Here is a 23300-nt window from a genome sequence, read left to right as displayed (position 1 = left end):
GCCCAAAGCTGGTAATTTTGTGTATTTATCGTTTGGCTGTACTGGGTCTCCCTTGCTGCGCAGGCTTCTCTCTAGTTGTGGCGGTCAGGGCTGCTGTAGTGGCGGTCTATGGGCTTCTCACTGCAGGGACTTCTTTTGTGGAGCAGGACTGTGGGTATGCAGGCTTCGGAAGCTGTGGCTCCTGGGATCTAAAGCACAGGCTCAATAGCTGTGGCGCACAGGCTTAGCTGCTCTGAGGCATGTGGGATCTTCCCAGACCAGGGATCGAACCCATGTCTCCTGCATTGGCAAGCAGATGCTTTACCACTGAGCTACCAGGGAAGCCCCTGGACACTATAAAGGGGGAATCTGAGAGACTTTCTGTGTCATCTCTTTTATTAGTTCTTTCTTTGTTTTTAATTTCTTAGATGGTGTAAGATAGTACTCTCACATTTTCCCCCCAAACTCTCTGCCTTCATCTCTTTAAAAAAAAAAAGAAAAGAAAGAAATGCCATCTTCTAGATGAAGAGGAAGACTTTCTCCTGTCCTCTAGTCCACTTTTGCTGAATGCCTCTTTCTATCTCCAAGTACAGTTGGGATATAATTAAGGAACTATTTGGAGGTGAGGGTGAGGATTTGATCCCAGTCTACAGAAATCTCTAGAGATTACTTTCAAACTAAAATCAATTTCATACCCAGTAGAAAGCTTTCATTTCATGAGATGAAAAGCAAAACAAAAACAGTCCAAGAACGTCTTTTCAAAAGAAAGTACACTTGCCCAATTACTATCCAGAAGTATTCACTCCCCACCTTTTTATTTTAATTGAAGTGCAGTTGATTTGCAATATTGTGTCAGTTTCATGTATACAGCAAAGTGATTCAGTGATTCTTTTCAGATTTTTTCCATTAACAAGGAATTAAATATAGTTCCCTGTGCTATGCACACAGTAGGTCCTTATTGTGTGACTATTTTATATAGATAGTAGTGTGTATCTGTTAATCCTACATTCTTCCTTAAACCAAGAAGTGAGAAAGGGAATTGCCCTATTGGTAATGTTTTCTATTTCTTATCCTGGACTAGTGAAAGATTATCTGGTTATCATTGCCAAGCATAATTTTTTATGGCAGATGTCAGTTATATTATAGCAAAGGACTAGATTCAATTTTAATTCTTTGCAAATGTCTTCTGAGTAACATAGAGCAAGATGATATCAATGAAATAAAAAGTGCACTTTAATAAAATGCAGTAGTTCACAAGTATTATTCCAGTCCATTTTCTACTAATATTTTAGATCAAAATATTCCAAATTCATCCAGCATCAGTGCTTTGGGTTTTCTGGATTTCCAAAATTACATGTCTGTTTGCTGCTGATATCTGAAAAACCAGGAGTGACAAGACCAACAGGATACTGGCATATGCACCAATAGTAAAGGATGATATTGCATCATTTTATTTTATACTTATATATTTATTTCTTATAACTGGCTTAAAGTTATCCATAGATCAAAAATTAATGAACATTGAAAACGTTCCCGATTACCACCCCTCACATATTCTTTCCTTTAACATTTGTTCTCCCTTAATCAGAATTTGCTGCAAAGAGGGAAGTGGAATGGCTATGGAAACTCCTGAAGTATTCATGCACATTATTATCAGCACACCTCTATTAGCTTCATATAGAGAAATCTCAGAAAAATTTAACTTTTTATGTCAAAATAGTGGATTAAAATTTTAAAGTAGTATTTTGTTATTTTTTCATCTCCAAGTTCTTTAGAAAATATTCACTAAATATAGAATTGTTTGTTAATTTAGTGATACTTTTATTACTGGAAATAAAAACATGGATTCAGCTTAAAGATTTCTTCATTATTTAGTGTATTTCTTCTTCACATGCTAGTTATGGACTTTAATTTGGTACTTCTATCCAAAAACCAAGAGCAGATGAGTCACCTAAAAATATCCTCATTTGCATCTTTTTTCCTTTCTTGTGAGAAGGAGGGTCATCCCACATGATTTTGCCTTGACAACAAGGAAATAACTAATGACAGTTTTGGAATTAATTCACTGTTCATCTCTCAGGCTAGCATGTCAGGCCCTCCATCATTTGGTTCAAATTGATGCTAAATTGCAAGAGAACAGGATGGAACATTTTGGCATTTTTCCATTCCATATAGTTGCTAGCACAGATGATTAATAAAACTCCCTTGATGTGAATTGAGGAACTTGGTTAAATGAATTAGATCCTCTTTGTCTTCTTACAGAAAATATGCTGGTATAAATTTCTTATTTTTAAAAAATAGTGGAACAAAAAATAACTAAATTACCCCATATTTATAAAATATGGATCACTTCCTTCCTATAAAAATTTAAGATCAGATCTCCATAATGAAAGAAAGAAACATATATTAATACACATCAATTCTGCATTGGTTTCTTATTATCACATTAAAGAGAAAATCTGAGGATATAAGTTATGACTTAATTTCGATTTTGATTGCATAGTGCTACCTAATGTACATAAAACAACCATCACAGAACAAAACAGCTGGCTGCATTTAAATGATTTTAAAATAAGTGCTTATAAAAAGTCAATTTTTGGTGTTTTGCTGCTTAGGAACGAAACAAATCACAGATATGTTGTCATGTTGGTTTTCTCTGACAGGACTGGGAATTTCCACATTTCATGGGAGACGTTGACGTAAATCTTCCTGGTTTGCATACTCCTCATATGCAGTTCAAGATTCCTTTCTTCCAGAAGATCTTCAAGGAGGAATATCATATCCACATAACAGGTAAAATTTCGAGCATGATTTGATTGTCTCCTAGTTACAGTCATGCTGGCTGCTTTAAAAATGAGAATGGGAACAGTTTAGAAGCATCTGGCAATATAGTTGAGTTTTACTCACTTAGCAGTGCAAGGTGGTTCCAGATCAGTGGGGGGCTCTGGACCATCATTCTGGACTTAAGTTCCTGGTGCTTTAACGATTTCAGCTTTAGCATCCAGTGGGCAAATGGGAATAAAGAAAATGGGGAAAATGACTGAGAGGGTTTGTCTGTTTCTCAACCACCTGGCCTGGAAACAGAACATGTCACCTCCACTCACATTCCATGAGGATAACCTAGTGAGACAGCCCCACCCAGAGTCAAGGAGAACAGAGAGACATGACCTGCCACTGAGCGGCCCCGTGGCATCAGGTCTTGTATTCTAGCCTAGGAATATCACTAGCTGTCTCTGCCACACTCCATAGGCCACTCTGCCTGGATTTTGATCATTAGGTGGGTTTCTTTTTCACAACATACAGCTCAGTATATTTTTTCAACATGAATACTCTTTGTCCTTTCTTCTTCATTTGCTGCTGAGATCAAAACAATGGTATCCTACAGCTCCAGTCAGACCACGTGCCTTTAGGGAGTTCAGGCCACTTCTTATTTGATTGAGTGAAACTTACTGCTGTGGCAAGGCTCATGTTTGCCTCAAGTCATTCTCTTGTGGATCCTTAGATTATTCCATTTTCAAATGTGTCCTGCTCTTGAAATGGCTTGAATGTGATTTATTATAATATTCTTTCATGACATCTCAGTCATTCTCATCTAAAAAACAAGGCTTCTTGGAGTTATGTTTTTAATTCTTTTTTTAACAAGAATCAGTAAGCTACATAATCAAATAAAGAATGGCATTAGTTCTCAAGCTGTTCAAATGCAGGTAGTGAATGAGTGTGTTTTAAGGACAATGGCCTAGGATCCTACACCTGCTATAATAAAAACTGCCAAAGAAATCTGTGCTTACACGACCGTCTGTGCTGCCGAATAAAAATAGCCTGAGCGCAGAGAACGTGAACATCTGAGTGCTGCAAAAAACCTTTGCTTCCCAACTTGAAGGCTGTTTTTTGCTTTGAGCATGAGGCGACCTTCCTAAATTGGAGAATGAGCTCATGAATAGGGAAGATATAGCAGGTTTCTTTTCCTATTCAAAATGAATGAGGCCCATCTATTAAATCTGCTGGGTAAATCAATCAATTTGAGTTCAGGTCACATAGTGTGGTTTCAGAGTCCCCACTTAATCTCTGCAGCACGCTGCCCTCTCAGACTTCTAAAACAGCCATCACACACATGGTACCATCATATCCCTTTGGGTGGGCTTTTGCCGGAACCATCTGTTCTTACTATCAGCTCTTGTCTCAGACCATCATGGCACTAATATTGTCTCTGACTATCCGAAGGCTTTTCAAAAATATCCTGTTTGAGTGCAGAACATCAAGTTTAAAAAAAGGAGAGGAGAGCTGGGGAGGGAGGCTCAGAGAGTCCATTGGCCAGAAAGGAAAATAAAACTGTTAAAAATATTTAATTCAGGGCTTTTATGCATAGCTTTGTCATATATGCTGTCATTCATAGACAAGGGTAGGGGCAAGTTTTGTGGTGCCCAAAGCTTACATAATTTGGAATGTTCTACTTAAGAATGCATGTGTGTGTACCAAGTCACTTCAGCCATGTCTGACTCTTTGTGACCCTGTGGACTGTAGCTCACCAGGCTCCTCTGCCCATGGGATTCTCCAGGCTGGAATATTGGGGTGGGTTGCCATGCCCTCCTCCAGGGAATCTTCCCGACCCAGGGAAACTGAAGAAAATCAGAACGTTCCCCCTTTTGTTTGGTCTCTGTTGTTCTCTCTGTTCTGTGAATCTAAAGAGGTTGCTGAAGCCATTCTGGAGTACCACCCATCTCCCCTAAAAGGCCTTTGACTTTACTTGATATTGTAAAATAGTTGTTTCCGGGCAAACCCAGGTAAAATCCCTAAAACATAGTGCACTATGTTGTATTTTAATATGCTCAATAGTTAGTAGCCCACAAACATCCAAGAGAACCACAAATGCTAGCTTGATAGCTTCCTCCAAGTTCTGCTTCTTTTTGTAGGGAGACCTTAATGCTTTCCTGGTCAGTAAATATAGAATCACCCCTGGGATCATTAAGCATGAAACACTCTCTATCTGTCAACAGTTCTGAAACTTTAGTTTGTATGGGAATCACCTGGAGAGCATGTGTTTGTAAACGATCCATCAGCCACACACCCAGAGTCGGATGCCTCAGGTAGGAGGTGGAGCCTGGAATCTGCCATTCTCTGGAGCACCACCAGTGATGCCTATGCAGGTAGCCAGAGGACCATACTTTGAAAAATACAGCTACTGTGAAACATTTCCTGTAATCAGAATTCCTCGCATTTTTTTCTCAGCATTTATGTACTTTCTATAAGCCTTATCAAATAAAACCCAAGGGGCAGAATACACATTTCAATAGAAATGGGGTAGGGACATCCCTGGTGGTCCAGTGGTTAAGAATCTGCCTTGCAATGCAGAGGATCTGGGTTCGATCCCTGGTGGAAGAACTAGGATCCCACATGCCACAGAGTGCAACTCAGCCCATGTGCCACAACTACGGAGGCTATGAGCTCCAGAGCCCATGTACCACAACTAGAGACTCTGAGGGGCAACGAAAGATCCTGCCGGACACAACAAAGATCCTGCATGCCCCAATCAAGCCCTGATGCAGCCAAATAAATAAATAAAAATTTTAAATGAGGTAGTCAGTAAGAAGTCCTCTCAGGCATACCTGAGAGGAGTTAGAAAGTTCAGAGCTGGGGCCAAAACAGAGGAGGTCCCAAAGCAGAACATGACTGGAGAAAGGTCTAGAAGAAGCTGGAGACAGGGCTAGAAAAGGATCCTACAGACTGCCAGACAGCTGTGTCTAATGCTTTCTCTGTGTTTGTTCTGCACCAGAAGAGCCTAGACAAGGATGGCTGGGATTCTTCCAGGGTCGAGGATGGCTTGATGGTCTCAATTATCATTTCTCTGTGATCTGGAAGAGACGTTCAGTGCCTGCTGAGGCAATGGAATGTAAAGATTTGGTGTGTAGATTCCAGCCCTGCTGCTAACTGGTGGCAGGGCCCTTGTCAAGCTCTTTAACCTCTTTGAGGTTCAGTATTTTCACCTGTTAAATGGGGACAGTGATGGTACTTATCCCATAGGATTGCAGTGAGGATGAAATTAATAAATATGTACAAGGCACTTAAAACATTGCCTGCCATGAAACAAGCACTCAGTAAGTTCTCACTGTTTTTACCTAAAGCTTTTCCTTTTATCCATTCAGAATCTGCTTTCCCTATAATTCAAAAAATACTAGGTAGCCTGAGAGAAGTCTCTCTGGTTATTTATCAACTATTCTGAGTTCTTTGCTGTTATGTAAATAGCAGTTATGTTCTGAGTCCTCGAGAAAGACAAAGCTAGGAATTAAAAAAAAAAAAAATCTCTCTCCCAATGAAATGCTCTATATATGAGGGTTATCTGACACTGATGAGTTCCCATTGACATTTTAAAAGCCTTTAGGATTTGAGTATTTTTTAATCCTGATTCCTAGCTAGTTTTATTTATGCATGTCAGAAATAACTTGAATTGTTGCATCTGTTTAGCTCATCTGGATCCCCCCGACAGATGGTTTGCTGCAGTATGTATGAGCTTTCATTTTACAAGCCGAGCTACAGCTTATAAAAATAAATCATCTCTTTTCAAAGGGTGTGTTAAAATATTTTTTTCTGGGAATTTTAACTTCAGTAATAAAGGGGATAAATGGTTAGTGATTTGGTCACACTGGTGCCTTTAGCTCAAGTCCACTGTTTATTCTCCTAAAAGTAAATGCTAAATACAACCGTATACTTACCTCTTTCTCCCTCTTCCCGTTTCCCTATAAGGTAAGTGCAAAGATGGATTCAAAATATGATGTACTAAGTCTCTGGAGCCCAGAGAGGAATGGCCTCTCAATTCAGACTCAGAAGCTCCCCAAGTCCTATTAATGCTGATCCCAGTGGAAGCTCTGCCATCTGTCATCCTAGTCAGACAAAAGAAGTGTCCCATTGGTGGCCATCATCTGAGTAAATTAGGAGAGGGTTGGGGGAAAGGCCAGAAGGAAGGCCTGTGCATCTGTGAGGAGAGAATTCACACTACTGGCACGACGATGCCCATGGGAACCTTTCGGCAAAAATGGAAAATGTAGCAGTAAACAAGCCTCCCTAGGTCTGTGTTCTATTTCAGTTTCCTGAGCAGTGTGAGGGCACAGGTGCTTCACAATGGCGAGAATGTAGAAAATAATGCATAAAAATAATGTCCTTCATTTTATTTCCATAGGTGCATGATTTCTGGCAAATGAGTTCCCAAGGATTGTTTTTTAAGGAGCTCTCCTGTGTCAATCAGATCATGGAAAGTGCTGGTGAGGGCAGGCCAGTGGTCCATCCAGCAGAATATTCTGTCTGGCAAAATTAGCAAGGGACTTGTTATAGGGAAATGCAATGCATCTTCTTCACCATGACAGTCCCCAGTGATCATGAATTTATCCAAAGCATACAAGGATCTCTTGCTAGTCTCTCAGTTATGAATTTTTCTGAACACTTCCTGCAGCAATTTCCATTTCCAACACATTTTGAAGCTCTAGCATTAACTGTTTACTTCTACCTAAAGCAGCAATTCCTTTTATTTGTCCCAAACTCATCTTCTTCAAGGCCATGGTTGCTCTGCCCATAGCCTGTCAGCTCTTGCTGCCTCTAAGCTGGTCTGTCCTGTCCAGACTGAGGTGTCCTGGGTTCATTTACGATCAGGGTTTTTGTAGTAAAACTCACATGCTTTTCAGATATTTCTCTTTACAGCCAGAAGACAGATTTGAAATATATAACTAATCATATTCTTTGAGACTTAAATAGTTTGTTTTTCCCAATTTTCCAGACTTTATCTGATTTTAGCAGTATCTTAGAATTCACCAGATCATTGTGACAATGGCATTTGATTTGAAAGACTAGAACTTCACTCCTTGAAATTTTTCTGGACATAGTATTTCAGATTTTACTTATTGATTAATGGACACTTTCTGACTTAACATGTGTCTAAAACTAAACTAGGATCGAGGGAATACAGAAATGAGCATAGCACAGTTCCCAGTCTCAAGAAAGTCAGAGTGTGATGGTAATCGAATTCAATACAACTTCACATCCTTTTCTTTTGCTTTTCATCATCACAAGTTTCTACCTCTATTCATCATATTGAATTATGTCCTAAAGGAGTAGTCTCCTACTTAGGAAAGTAACAATGACATGAGAGGCATTTTAAGAAGTTATATTCATTTGCTTTTAAGTCTTGAGATAATTTACTAACTCAGTTCTTATTAGTTCATAAACTTTTTAGTAAGTATCTTCAATTTGCTCAACCGCCTCCTCATGATCCAAGCGTTTAATGTGGTTTCTGGATATTCTTAAATTACCTGGTTGCAAGGGGGGTGGGGGGAGGTGGGGCCAGTGCTTAAAGAGCCACAAACTCAGAGTGCCCTGTTTACACTCATCAGGTCTAGAATGAGAGGATATTGAACATGGCCAGGAAACCTATTACAGCAAACTGTTATCTATTTAATTATGCAAACCTCATCTTCTTCAAGGTCAAGGTTTCCTGTGATCACGTAATGGATGCTGGTGACTTTGTGGAGCATGACCCCTGGGCATAGGGTCCGCCCAAATGGTAACACCACTTGCTATAGAGGTGCTAACAACACAGCTCAACCTCAATGCTAACTGGCAACCCTACTGGGTGAAAGATTTTTTTAAAAATATTATAATTGCATATTTGAGTCATGAAAGGTTCATTATAGGTGGAAACATCAGCACATATAGTAGTTTTCCTTAGTTGAAAAAAAAACAACACTTTTCCCCAAACTCTTGTCATTTCCTATGCTAAAGTGAGGCTGATATTTAATGAAGAATTCTTTTAAAATTAACTAGCCCAGGATTCTATAAGCTCCCACAAAGTAAAATGAGAAAATTACCATGATAATATCATTTTTGCCAATCAGTAAGATTCATTACAAGCATACAAGACAGAAAAGAAGCAATCCCATAACACCATGCAGGGATTTCTCATTAAAGGAGACAGTGAGGTATTTCGAGAAGGAGATTAATAGAAATAATGTATGGATTCTTACCCTTCCTCCTTGCTGATTTACATTATGCTATGTAGTTGAAACAACAGGGGGAAATGCAAAAAGTCTCATACAATTAATGCCAAAATACCAAACCTCTTGTTATTGTTGGTTGACTGTACATTCACAACAACACACATGAAAAAATGGCAATAGAAGCACTGTTAGTCTTTTTTTTTTCTGTGTCTTACACCTTTTAATGTGAGTCATTTCAGAGACTCAAATTTATTCTTTATGGTAAACAGCACTTCTGAGAATATACAGTCTTTTTTTTTAGGAAATCTTTCTCCATATGAAAAATGTGTATTGCATCTTTTTTGCTCTAATGGTGAGATTTCCTGCTCCATCATAAAACATTAAGGTTGAGGTAGTGTTTATTTCATAGACTCATCAAGGAGACTTTTAGGACTAGGAAGAAATCTTGAGGGTTATATAACGCAACTCCTTCACTTCATAGACAAGTACACTAAGTTGAGTTGTCCCACTTGATTTTGCTTTCTAGTTTGTGGCATCTCATAAAAGTAATTTTTTAAAGAGGAGAGAACATTACGAAGGTAACAAAACACTGTGTAGGAAAATGGAAAAAAGCACTGTAGAGAAAGATGGACATCCTTCCTCTATCCCGATGGGTAAGTGGAGCAGGAGTTATGTCAGGTGGGCAGGATGCAAAAAGTAAGAAGAGCCATTTCTTCTCTATTTTCAGCAGTTTCATTTTCAACTGAGCATCTACAACAATGGGGGAAGGGCGAGGCTACATTCACAGAAGCAGAAAAGGAAATAAATCAATAGGAATCCTGCCTCATCTAATTCTCTCCCCTCTACACTTCCCCACCACAACGTGGTCTCTCAGCTGTGGAAATGGAGTGGGGGTATGGGGAGAATGTATACCCTGCTATTTAGCTTCACATTTTGTGTGCGTTTCTCTGGACTAATACTACTGCAAGCTGTAGACAAATTATCAATTGCTCGGGATTTTTAACATGTTAAATATGCTGATTCACAATGCATATTTACATTTAGATACACACTGGGGCCTCCAGTAATTAGTTTGTGAAAGTAAAACGGTAATTAGTTTGTGAAAGTAAAACTGTTAGTCGCTCAATCCTGTCTGACTGTAGCCCGCCAGGCTCCTCTGTCCATTGAATTCTCCAGGCAAGAATACTGTAGTGGGTTGCCAATTCCTCCTCCAGGGTATCTTCCCACCCATGGATTGAACCCAGGCCTTCCATATTGGAGTAGATTCTTTACCATCTGAGCCAGCAGGGAAGCCCAGTTGGTCCAGTGATATCTACCTATTAATGTCACTGCTCAGTAATTCATTGTGTTTTATCCAAACTGAAACACTGAGGGTATATCTTTGTTAGAAACCATTAACATTCTCTTCTCTCTACTTAGATCGTATATTAACTGGATTAATGAAGCAGAAAGAAGAAATTGTAGAAATAATAGTACCCTACATTTTGGGCAAACAATATATTTCAGAGAACTCTCAAATACCACTTCTCATTGTGCTTGCATGCATGCTAAGTTGCTTCAGTCGTGTCCGACTCTATGCGACCCAATGGACTGTAGCCTACCAGGCTCCTCTGTCCATGGGCTTCTCCAAGCAAAAATACTGGAGTGGGTTTCCATGACCTCCTCCAGAGGATCGTCCCAACCCAGGGTTTGAACTGGCATCTCTTACATCTTTTGAATTGGCAGGCAGGTTTGTTACCATTAGCATCACCTCACAGGTCCACAACTTTTCATTATATTCTGTGAAATGAGAACATCTCCTGCCATATTAATAAACAAGAAATGTCACAATCATCACCAATATCTGGCCTCCAAGTGTGAATGAGGACTCCCAAAACTGAGATCCAGCAGATGCTGCCACCCCCACAGTGATTGCTGAGGGGCTGGGGGAATGCAAGAAGCAAGGTGAACGAGGAAGTAGGATTGGCTCCAGATAGCTGAAGTGCATATGAAAGGAATTAATTCAGTGAGCCCAGAGACTTGCATCTTCCCATACATACAATGCTAAATTCCTTAACTTGATACCTGATCTTTGATGTTCAAACTGCCTGCTCCCTTTATTGCAAACTTGTATATAGCCTGACTTCCCCCCCTGCCTCCTAAGAGCATTTTTCTCAGAGCTACTTCCTAGATTTAGAGTCTTAAACCTTCCCTCCAAATGAAACAGCTCTCTACTTTCAGGTTGTGACTGTATTTTTTAGTTGGCAATCATGATAATCCTTTGAGGTGGTTTGACGGGTGTCTGAATAACCTGTATGCAGGTCAGGAAGTAAACGTTAAAACCAGACATGGAGCAAGAGATGGGTTCAAAATTGGGACAGGAGTCTGTCAAAGCTGCATATTGTCACCCTATTTATTTAACTTCTATGCAGAGTACATCATATGAAAGACTGGGCTAGATGAAGCACAATTTGTAATCAAGACTGCCAGGAGAAGTATCAATAACCTCAGATATGCAGATGACACAACCTTAATGACAGAAAGTGAAGAGGAACTAAAGAGCCTCTTGATGAAGGTGAAAGAAGAGAGTGAAAAGCTGGCTTAAAACTCAGCATTCAAAAAACTAAGATCATGGTATCCAGCCCCATCACTTCATGGCAAGTAGATGGGGAAACAATGGAAACAATGAGAGATTTTATTTTCTTGGACTCCAAAATCACTGCAGATGATGACTGCAGCCATGAAATTAAAAGACACTTGCTCCTTGGAAGAAAAGCTATGACCAACCTAGATAGCATATTAAAAAGCAGAGACATCACTTTGCCAACAAAGGTCCAGATAGTTGAAGCTATGGTTTTTCCAGTAGTCATGTATGGATGTGAGAGTTGGCCCATAAAGAAGGCTGAGCACCGAAGAATTGATGCTTTTGAACTGTGGTACTGGAGAAGACTCTTGAGAGTCCCTTGGACTGCAAGGAGATCAAACCAATCAATCCTAAAGGAAACCAACCGTGAATATTCATTGGAAAGACTGAGGTTGAAGCTGAAGCTCCAATACTTTGGCCACCTCATGTGAAGAGTTGATTCATTGGAAAATACCCTGATGCTGGAAAAGATTGAGGGCAGGAGGAGAAAGGGATGACAGAGGATGAGATGGTTGGGTGGCATCACTGACTAAATGGACATGAATTTGAGGAAATGCGGGGAGATAGTGAAGGACAGGAAAGCCTGGCATGCCACAGTACATGGGGTCACAAAGAGTCAGACATGACCGAGTAACTGAACAACACTGGTGTTATTCTCCATTTCACAGCACAAAAAATTGAATGTACATAGTTAACATATCGAAGGGTTTGGGGGAAGAGGACAGAATCATAGAACTGGAAGGCATCTATTTCTGTTAACTCAATTTGAAACTAAAATTATTGAGATCTAGAGAGGTTAAACACATTACCCACATTGTACTGAGTATTTGATCCCCATCCGCTGGTGTCCAGCCTGCAGTTTTTGTCCCTATGATTCCCCTCTCACAAAACAGTAAACATGTGTTAGAGCAGAGTAATGGTATCCACTGTCAGGCAACACATGCTTAACTGGTGTCTCCTTCCTCCTGTCTTAATATATAGACACCAGGTCACTTGAGAAGTGACATAACATGATTTTTTAATGTGAATGTTTAGTGGTCAAGCTGACCCAGCACCATTCAACTTGGGTAGAGAAAATAATTTGAAAGTATGAAAAAAAGCTCTTTCTATCTGCATGGTTCCTTCAGGTTGATCACTGTACATTCACGACCACTTTTGTTCCCTGATTTTATTTTATTTTTTCCTTTTACTGTTGTTCACTGAGCATCTTCTAGCCACCAGAAAAGCGCCCTTCTCTAAGCTCCGTGAGCATTCCTCTTTTCCTTTCTGATTCTGTGGTGCTGCTTGTGTTCAATTTCTGACATCATTACCCTAGAAACAGAAACCCCGTATGGGAGACTGCTCTCTTCATGAGTTGATAAATGTGATCTAAACAGGGTTTTTCCAAGGGGCCTTTGTGAGCTCAGATGATAATCTACTTGCAATGTAGGAAACCCAGGTTTCCTCCCCTGGTCAGGAAGATCTCCCAAGAAGGGAATGGTTACCTCCTCCAGTATTCTTGCCAGGAGAATTCCATGGACAGAGGAGCCTGTTGAACGACATTCCAAAGGGTTGGAAAGAGTCAGACATGACTGACTTTCACTTTTTTCACTTTGTGAGTCAGGAAGTTGATGGCCAGTCATTCAGGTTGAAGGACCTCTTCCCCTCCCCATAGCTTCATAACCCATGTAGTTCCCAAAAGGAGAAGAAGTATGGATCTCCTACAACAGAGAAGGACCCAAAACCCCTCTTCCAACTGCTTCAATCATGAAAGCTACCAACTTAGTGCCTCTGTGATACTGGATGAGAACCCCTGAACTTTTCATATCACCTAGCTCTCATTTTGCTGTGCATTCTTTTCCTATGATAGTCTCCATTCTTTCCCTTCTCTCTGTCCCCTCTCTTCCACATTAGCTGATCTTTTTCTGTACATTATTCTATCTGCAGCATAATAAAAACATACACTAAAAGAAACATAACATTTTCCAAACTGTTCCCTGTCCTCCTTTTCTTTCTCGACCACATGAATTGCTACTTCCTTCAAAATCCCTTCTGCAGAAGTTAGCACTCAATTTTTATTCCATTTTCTCAACATCTTCAGCTTTATGGTTTGTATCACTCCTTTGGCACCTCTTAGATGTGGCCTCTTATTATTATTACTTATCTGTTGATGTCTCTGTTGTGTTTTCTCCCATAAGATGATAAGTTCCTTCCTTGAAGGCAGTGACATATGTCCTCAGGATCTACTAAGGTATCCTTCACAGAGTCTATTATGAATACAATAAATATCTGGCAATGATGCCTGCCTTTGTATTTGGTGGAATTTCTCTGGCTTGAGCTTTCTTGATTTATTTTATGGTTGATTCTGTTTTCATTTTGAAGTTACAAGAGGGCAGGAGTGGCTTGAGCTTAACAGTACAAGGTGTTATAAGCATCTTTTCATATCTGGAAATGTTTCCAGTATTCCCACTTAATTTATAGTTTGGGAGTGCCAAATTAATCATTCAGGCAAGAATTTTCATTACAAATATTATAAACCCTGTATGGTTGAATGATTTTAGGACATTTCCCTTCCTGTGGTTTAAATAAATTCTCTTCATAGAGAAGTTGTACCTTTCCATGCAAATGAGGACATTATCATGACTTAGGCAAGACTTTGATGATAATAATAGTGACAATTACTGAGTTCCTATTATATAGCAAACATTGTGCTTAGTATCTAATAATCTCATGAAATGTTAACCATTTTAATAAGTACTGTTATTTTCTGCTTGTAAAGAAATTGGAGTTTGGAGAATTTAAGCAACTAACCCAAGTTAATGTAGCTAGTAGGTTTTGGCATCTAGACAAGGGTTTGGGAAAGCCCTCATATTTGCACCTAATAGGAGCTTGAAAATGTGTAATGATGATGATAAAATATTTTCCTAACCTCCTTTCCTTACCCAAGGTCATATTTAAGCTATGTGTTCTATTGAAGTATGTATTACAAAATACGTGTTTACCAGTTTTAGTAAGACGTTTTCTCAAGAGCTAAGCTCTCATGTGAGGCAGTAACTTAATAATGTTCAATGTCATTATTTTTAAATACAAAATAATTTTGACATAATATATATAATAATTATAACTAAATCTTTTAGAATCTGTAAATATATCACATTATTTGCGATAGCAAAACTATGAGGTGTTACTAAGCTAACACTTCATACTGTAAAATTTGGAACAAATAATAATAAAAATTGTAATGGAATATAGTATCCCTTTAAAGTTTTTCCACATTATTTCCATTTAAAGATGCAAAGATTTCACTAGATAATGTCTCTAAATAATATCTTATTTATATAGGACTTTTATTTATTTTTTTTTCCATTTATTTTTATTAGTTGGAGGCTAATTACTTTACATCATTACAGTAATTTTTGTCATACATTGAAATGAATTAGCCATGGATTTACATCTATATAGGACTTTTAAATCCTACAAAGAAGTCATAGTGGTTATAGTCTCTCCAAATCATATCATCTAAAGCTTTAATTATATTTATATGTCTGATGAATGGATTCTGTTCAATGAGAATTTGATGCAATTATTTTTAAAGTCTTGAAATGAATGCTCAAGGAATATTGATCTGAACCACATCGACTAATAGTTTAATCAACAGGTCACCAACAAACAGCAATGTGAATTCAATTGATGCACTGTTGTGCTTACACTGCAAAATGATTTATTTCTTTCCCAGACATAATTATAAAACCATAGGAGATATTCAATCATATGTTGGACTTTTCCAATAATTTTATTAGAACTTGTTTTCAAACCTTAATTGAAATGTTCTAGAGAATAACCTACATGAAACCCAATTAGAGTATAGTGGTGGTGCCTTAAAAGCCAGGAGACTTTGTCTAGTTAGTGTAAATACCATAAATTGCTGGCTCTGGGATCAAGAGTTACATTTTCACATGCTTAACATCCATTTAGGAAATTCCCTTTGCCAATTGACTTAATGGCAGCATAGCACTCTCAAAAAATTAACAGGTCTAAAACATTAACAGTTTATGCTATAATACCATTATCTCCATTTTATAGGAGAAAACCCTATTGCAGTTTTACCAGTCTTTGACTAATACACAGTATTTCTTTTTTAATGCAGGTAAATGGTTTAATTATGGAATTATCTTTCTCGTCTTGATTTTGGATCTTAATATGTGGAAGAATCAGATATTTTATAAGCCTCATGAATATGGACAATATATTGGCCCAGGACAGAAGATATATACAGTCAAAGACTCAGAGAGTCTAAAGGATTTGAACAGAACCAAGCTATCCTGGGAATGGCGGTCCAACCACACCAACCCTCGGACTAATAAAACCTATGTTGAGGGAGACATGTTCCTCCACAGCAGGTTCATAGGGGCAAGCCTCGATGTCAAGTGTCTGGCTTTTGTTCCAAGTTTAATAGCTTTTGTGTGGTTTGGATTCTTCATTTGGTTCTTTGGACGGTTTTTGAAAAATGAGCAAGGCATGGAGAATCAAGACAAAACTTACACTCGCATGAGAAGGAAATCCCCCTCCGAGCACAGCAAGGACATGGGAATCACAAGGGAAAATACCCAGGCCTCAGTGGAAGACCCGCTGAACGACCCCGCCTTGGTGTGCATCAGGTCTGACTTCAACGAGATCGTCTACAAGTCTTCCCACCTCACGTCGGAGAACTTGAGCTCGCACTTGAATGAATCAACCAGCACCACTGAGGGTGACGGGGATCCAACGACTTCCAAAAGTACACCGACGAACTAGATCCACTTTTGGGGAAAGCACAAAGAGCAACCTTGAGTGTAACTTTCAGAAGTTAGTCTTTCCTTTCGTAAATGTGAGGTTTACGTAGCGTTAGGTAAAGAAATACAAATGATGCCACAACGGTGCTCAACATGCTTTTTCTAGGACTCATTGTTTTTTTCTATTTGTATTATTATGATACCTGTGCCTACAGTATATCTAACAGTCCTCTAGAGATTGCTTTTCACAGTTGCACAAGCTATTTACTGACTTTACAGCCTACTAGATTAGCTGGTTACCCGCGTATCCAATGTTCAACCATAGTGGTGCCTTGAGACATTAAACTTTTTAACTGTACCAGAAATGAAGCGTGGAACAGTTCTCTAACCTACGTCACATGGGGTTTTTTTTGTATACAATTATTTTGATCTCCACTTAATGTCTGAGCAGGAAACAGATATAGCCAAGATGTGGTTCAGAATGTATGTCTCGCTTTCTTATTCAGCAGTGAAGTTGGTGACTTTGACAGCTGGACTGCAGAGAAGCATAGTGATTACCTTTGAATTTTTATTGGCTTCCTGCCAAATACAAATACAGATGCAGAATTCAGTAATAGGAGAATGATAATTCAGCATGGGTCACTACTTGTGAAATGTGACTTTCTCCAACCAGTAATTGCAATTAGATGATAATATGTAATTATGTTTTCCTAATTACAGATAAATTGCTACCTGATTAAAAATCCTGCCCTTCACCTTTGGGACCAAAGGTTGAGAGGCACAGTTAGGTAAACTCTGAAGTTTATTGGCATTTACACAAAGCCCTAGAAAACCAAGGAACTGAAGTTTCAATCATGTGAGGGTTGTGCAGCCTACCATCTACAATATTTGTACATCTTTCTGTAAATATGGCTCTGGACAGTGAAAATTGAAAAATATATGCCAGCCCTGAGCAAGGGAACACCTCTAAAAAATCATGCCATGGAACTTTGTGAGGTAGAAAAGAAGATGCGCATGAAAAAGTCTGTTTATTGGCTTGTTTTGTGTGTGTGTGTGTTTGTGTTGTTTTCCTTTTTTTTTTTTAAGAACTAAACATCGCACATTAATAAATCAGAATTACAAATCAGTAATTATGTGATCTAGTTGTTTGTTTATAATATAAGGATCAATTGTATCTTAGTTTAACAACAGCCCTTTTTAAAAAAAAAAAAAAACTCAAAGCCAGGCAAGCTATGAAATGGAACAATCCCAACTTGCTTTTAATTTTGTTCCATAAATTGTGGTTACATGTTTCTTGAGGGGGTTGAGGAGGATTCACTTTTAAGGCAAAATTATTTTCTTGTCACATACCAACATAGCTCTATTTTGTCTTTATGATTTTTTAAACCTCTTTTGTTTTGATCTATCTGCTTTTAAGCTTGCTGCATGTTGAAATTAGCATGCATAATAGAACTATGCATTTATCTGTCACTTGAGAGTCAGCTTTAATAAACATCTTTCTACCATTGTTTGCTCAGCAATTGAAACCATGCCCCTGCTGTTTCTTTTACCTTTAATAGCATGCATGGGGTACTTAGGAACATAAATATCTCTGACACTAAAATTGCAGAGATCAAGCTCACTGCGGTAACCCATTGACCCTTCTGTGCAAAGGAACTTATCACATTATCCCTGATATGTAGGAACACTGGCCATTACCAAATCTCCATAGCATGGAGCATTCAACTTTTGGCTCTGGGACAAGTAGATAATGCCACTTAAGACTATATTTTTATTTTTTCTGAAAGTCATTGTCTTGTAGAATGAGGAAGAAATTGGTTTAGAAAGCGGGTGTTATTATCTGTATGTAGTCCTTATTAAAATATTATTTGAGGATCTTTACATGGCTCTTAAGGAAGTACTTCATGAAAGAATCTTGTTAGCAGAGATAAGATAAAAAACAAACCAATTCATCAACCTTAGAGCACTATGCTTAGGTGATTTAGGGGGTTGACTGGAGAAAGTGGATATCAGCTGATATGAAAATATGTCTTTAAGGTTTCCATGAATTTTAGTATCAAGTGGAATAATTTCCAAGGATGACATTTTAGAATAGTCAAACAAGAGTCAAGCCTTCAAAGACTTCCAGTATTCAGTTGTATCGACCACTCTTGACCTTTTCTTCTGCACATGGGCCTCCCTCCTTTTGTTACTTCTTTTGTTGGATTGTACATTCCATTTGCACCTACTCCAACTAAAGATTAGGAAATGAAATAAAGTCAAAATCACACCCATCCATGCTTAGTCTCAGATCTGGGTTTGTATGTCACTGGGTTATGACTCCACGGAGCTTTATGAATACAAAACTTTTGGACTATCAAGGACACTTTAAAAATGTGTAGTAAATTCAGAAAATGGAGAGTTAAAAGAAGAGGATTAAAAATCACTAACCACAATTCTAAAGAAAGCATAACAAATGTGATGACTTAATTGCTGTGATGCTTAAGAACTATAAACAATTATATTTCTACTGTTCAGTAATTATAGTATTTTCTTCTGTGCAGTGTAGAAATTGTACTAATTTGACATGATTTTAGTATCCTATATCACAGAGTACTTCATTAGCAGTTTAAATTGAAAATTAAATAAACACTTGAATTTATTCCTTATAATATATTCCTAGACATAAATCTTATGATCACATACCCATTTAAATTATATAACCACAGTCAGTTATCTCATCTCCCCGTGGTGGCTCCTTATTGCGTTCACTTATCTTCTTGCACATCTAAGATCATCAGTGAATCCTATTAGAAATGCTAAGAATTATTTCTTCTTCATTTATTCTGAGAGTTCTCAGACACAAAATCCCCTGTCACCTTTATAGCATCAGACTTCACAAGTAGTGTCCAGTAGCACTACCGGCTAACAAGACAACAGAAAGTTGTTCAACACAGACACTCATATCTGAAAGTAAGAGTTGGTAGCACTGTCATATCTCGTGACTGGGCTCTATGAGCAATTCTGTTACACTCTTTGGCTGTCTTCTGAGTCCCATGCATTCATGCTAAGTCACTTTAGTCATGTCTAACTCTTTGCAACCCTACTGACTATAGCCCATCAGGCTCCTCTGTCCAGGCAAGAACACTGGAGTGGGTTTCCATGCCCTCCTCCAGGGGATCCTGCCAACCCAAGGACTGAATCCGTATCTCCTGTGGTATCCTGCTTTGCAAACGAGTTCTTTAGTGTTGAGCACCTGGGGAAGATAGTTTATGATGCCAACTGTATTACCTGACAGCCAAAATCTCAGCACCCTACCATTTCTTACCACTTACTTGTCCTCACTGCAACCTGACACTTCACTCTTGGGTTACCGTTGTTGTTCAGTCACTAAGTTGTTTCCGACTCTCTGCGACACCATGGACTGTAGCCTGCCAGTCTCTTCTGTCCATGGGATTTCCCAGTCAAGAATACTGGTGTGGGTAGCTATTTCCTTCTCCAGGGGAAGCATCCCGACCCAGAGATCAAACCCACGTCTCCTGCACTGGCAGGCAGATTCTTTACCTCTGAGCCACCAGGGAAGTCCTCATTCTCGGATGCTATTGCTGCTGCTGAATCGCTTCAGTCGTGTCCGACTCTGTGCGACCCCACAGACGGCAGCACACCAGGCTCCTCCGTCCCTGGGATTCTCCAGGCAAGAACACTGGAGTGGGTTGCCATTTCTTTCTCCAATGCATGAAAGTGAAAAGTGAAAATGAAGTCACTCAGTCGTGTCTGACTCTTTGCAACCCCATGGACTGAAGCCAACCAGGCTCCTCCGTCCATGGGATTTTCCAGGCAAGAGTACTGGAGTGGGGTGCCATTGCCTTCTCCCATTCTTGGGTATGCAACCCCAATTTGGTATTGTGCTTTTATTGACTTTTCTCTCTCAGATGGAGCTGTGACTTCCTAATCTATCTGGCCTGATTTCCCCCAGCTTTGTTACGCAGAACCAAACTCTATAATCTATTAACCACTTCTGCCCTTAGGAAGGAGAGAGCAATTGAATTAGTTTTGCAACAGATAAACTGGCACTTTTCTTCTTTATCCCTATTTTTATTTTTAAACATGTTGTGTACATGCGGTAGTGATTAACGAGAACAAAGATAGATAAGGGACCCAAGGTCAGGCATGTTTGGCTTGCTACTGTTCAGGCTGGACCAGGCTGTACTGTAATTGAATAATTAGAGAAGTTGAGATGTAGCATTTGTGGCTTACAAGTCACTCTTGTTGAAGATAATTGGAAAATGACATGGATATTTATAACTGAAAGAGAAGGTTAGGCAGATGGTAGAGCATGGATGGAAATGCAGCAAGGAAGTCTTGGAAATGAAAAATGGCAGTTTTAGTGCAAATGGGCCTTGAAACTTCAGGGAATGGAGGGAGGCTGTTGTCAAAGGAACTTCAGCATGAAGTTATCATGAGGACAGTACTCCTGCCTGTTAGGCAGGAGACTCAGAAAGATGTTGAATACAACTGAGGGGGTGACGCAAAAGGTTGGATGGTTCCCTAAAGCATCCTTACACTCAAATGATGCCACATCTGCCCCATGGAGTGTGGTGAGACCCAAAAGTCGGGGTATGGGACCTTGGAAACAAACTACAGACATAGGTGTTGGTGGAGGGGGCAACAGAAGAAGAGAAGGACGAAATCAACACGTAACAGAGGAAAGGCTGCAGCTTCCTTGATGAGAGAACAGACATGAGGGCAAAGTCTGTAGTGTATTATTAGCATATAAAAGCTGGCATCTTGTGAACAAAAATATCTTGGGATAGACATTCTGAAAATTTTTAGTGAGAAACACTAAAAATTTAGTGAGAAACACTAAAAAAAGTTAGGTAGTATTATTACTATTTTAACACATGTAAAATACCACTGATTTGGGGTGTTAAGTATCAGTTACTTTACTTCAGAGAATATGAAACACATCTAATATATTTCATAGGCTTATTTCTAAGCTCTGTCCTCTAACATAATTTTTCATATGGTTTCAAGTTTTTTAACATCACATAATTTTACTACTAGGTTTTTTAAGGGCTTAACCTGCGTGATTGAGGACCACTATAATTTACAATTCAGAACTACAGTAACAAAACAAATTTATAGATGTTCCTCATCTTAAATATTTTGTTCTATCTAGATCTTTGTTCATTCTTCATATCAATATTATACCGTTTTGATTATTTTCTATGTGCAAACAAATTATCCCATTTAGTCTTCCCATTAACCATTAAGAGTAAGTATGGACCCCATAGACTGTAGCCCTCCAGGCTTCTCTGTCCTTGGGATTCTCCAGGCAAGAAGACTGGAGTGGGTTGCCATTTCCTCCTTTAGGGGATATTCCCAACCCAGGGATTGGACCTGCATCTCATGCATCGGCAGGCGGATTCTTTAACACTGAACCATCTGGGAAGCCCTAATTTAATCTCATAGATGATGAAATAGGTTCAGAGAGGTTTATTAACTGGCCCAAGATAATAAAGCTAGCAAAGACAGAGTTAAGATTTGAACCCAAATTTGCCTGCATCCAATGCCCCATGATTTTCCATTACAATCCTTCATAAAGATCCATCTAAACTAGAGTATCTTTCAAACAGGATCTTTGGTGAGGATGACCTGAGAAGCAGTTGTAACACCATAAGATGTATGCTTTCTAGCAATTCTTATCTCTCAAGAACCTAAATTAAATAATTTCAAACAGCTGTCTGGAAGCAATTTGCAAGTTAAATCATATGATTGAAACAGGTAAGTTTGAATTAAATGGCATTCATTGCCAGGTGTTCTGATTTAAGCTACATTTATAGAACCACAACACAGATTTATCCTAATACAATCTCCAACATTGGAACTGGTTTCTTGCATGATTTCACTTTCCTGGTGGGAAAGGAAAGAATGGACCTCTGCATACTTTAAATGAACCCTCAGGCAGATGCCAGAGTAATAATATGTAGTTATGAATATTTAAACTATAAAAAATGCTTAGTGATTGGCCAGTTTTAGAAAGCATAATTTGAACATGGACTCTGGAAACAACCATATTTTGAAGTAATCATCCATAATTTATCATTTAAAGTCTTTACCAAGGTGAGCAAGCTGTATTGTAATAAACAACCACTGATGTTGAAAATATGACCCTTGAACACTATGAACTTTAGTTTCTCATCCATAAAATGGGAATAGCTCACGGAGATTTTGAAAAGAATAAGCTTAGACTGCATGTGAACACGTCCTGTGAACAGCAACAAGCCGTGCAGGTGGGAGGTAATGTCCCGGGCCTGAGGTTCATTCCCTCCAGGGCTCATCTTTCAAGAGAGCTCAGGGGCTCCGCCTTCACCAGCAGCTCCAGACAGCATTGAACATGGTTAGCCTGTTTGTTCCCAGTTTTCTGTCTCTCTCTAGTGGTTTTGAACTCTGCAAACTGCAATGTAATCCCTTTTCACTTTTAACAGAAGTTCAGATTCCTTAGTTTGGAGCAAGTGGCTAAATTGTCTGAAATCAATGACCATAATCCCTTGGAGCTGCTGAGCCAAACTTATTCCTCAAGGTTTCCTCTGCTCTAGAGTTCTTCAATTATTTCCTTCCTTTTATGATTGCTTTACTAGCTTCTCCTATCGAGACTTTCTCATCGTGCCAGTAATCCACCACCTTTCATAAATCCTGAAGTGAAAGGGCTTGTGTCCTCACATTTAAACAAAAGCCAACACACACACCTGAGCCCCTGCTCTTCGGCATCTTCCCACTGTATTAGGATGCAGTCGAGGTAGCCATTTCTGAATCGGGGTGTTGTTCCAGCCTTGCCTTTCAGAAAAAGCCCAACTGCATATCCCATGGCATTAAGGCGATGCTTCAGCCAAGCCGTGGTGCTTCAAAGAATGATATTTAAAAACAGGATTGTGGTTTTCCATTAGGCTTAGAGACATTTGCCTTGAATACATTATTTTATCTGGATAG

At 39.0% G+C, this 23300-nt stretch overlaps 1 protein-coding gene across 3 annotated transcripts in view; it reads left to right on the top strand.

Moving 5' to 3' along the window:
• The window catches only part of TMEM117 (transmembrane protein 117), a 557294-nt gene extending 539837 nt beyond the window's left edge, over nucleotides 1–17457 (top strand). For all 3 annotated transcript variants that reach the window (XM_070454539.1, XM_070454538.1, XM_070454540.1), the window contains exons 7-8: nucleotides 2643–2772; nucleotides 15707–17457. In XM_070454539.1, coding sequence (XP_070310640.1) covers nucleotides 2643–2772; nucleotides 15707–16353 — 777 coding nt within the window. In that variant the 3' untranslated portion in view covers nucleotides 16354–17457. The remainder of the gene's footprint in view (nucleotides 1–2642; nucleotides 2773–15706) is intronic.
• Nucleotides 17458–23300: the final 5843 nt, after the last annotated feature.

Source organism: Odocoileus virginianus, chromosome 24, assembly GCF_023699985.2.
Source record: "Odocoileus virginianus isolate 20LAN1187 ecotype Illinois chromosome 24, Ovbor_1.2, whole genome shotgun sequence".
Lineage (NCBI taxonomy): Eukaryota > Metazoa > Chordata > Mammalia > Artiodactyla > Cervidae > Odocoileus > Odocoileus virginianus.
Note: the sequence above shows the minus strand (reverse complement) of the source record. Positions and strands in the feature narration are given on the sequence as shown.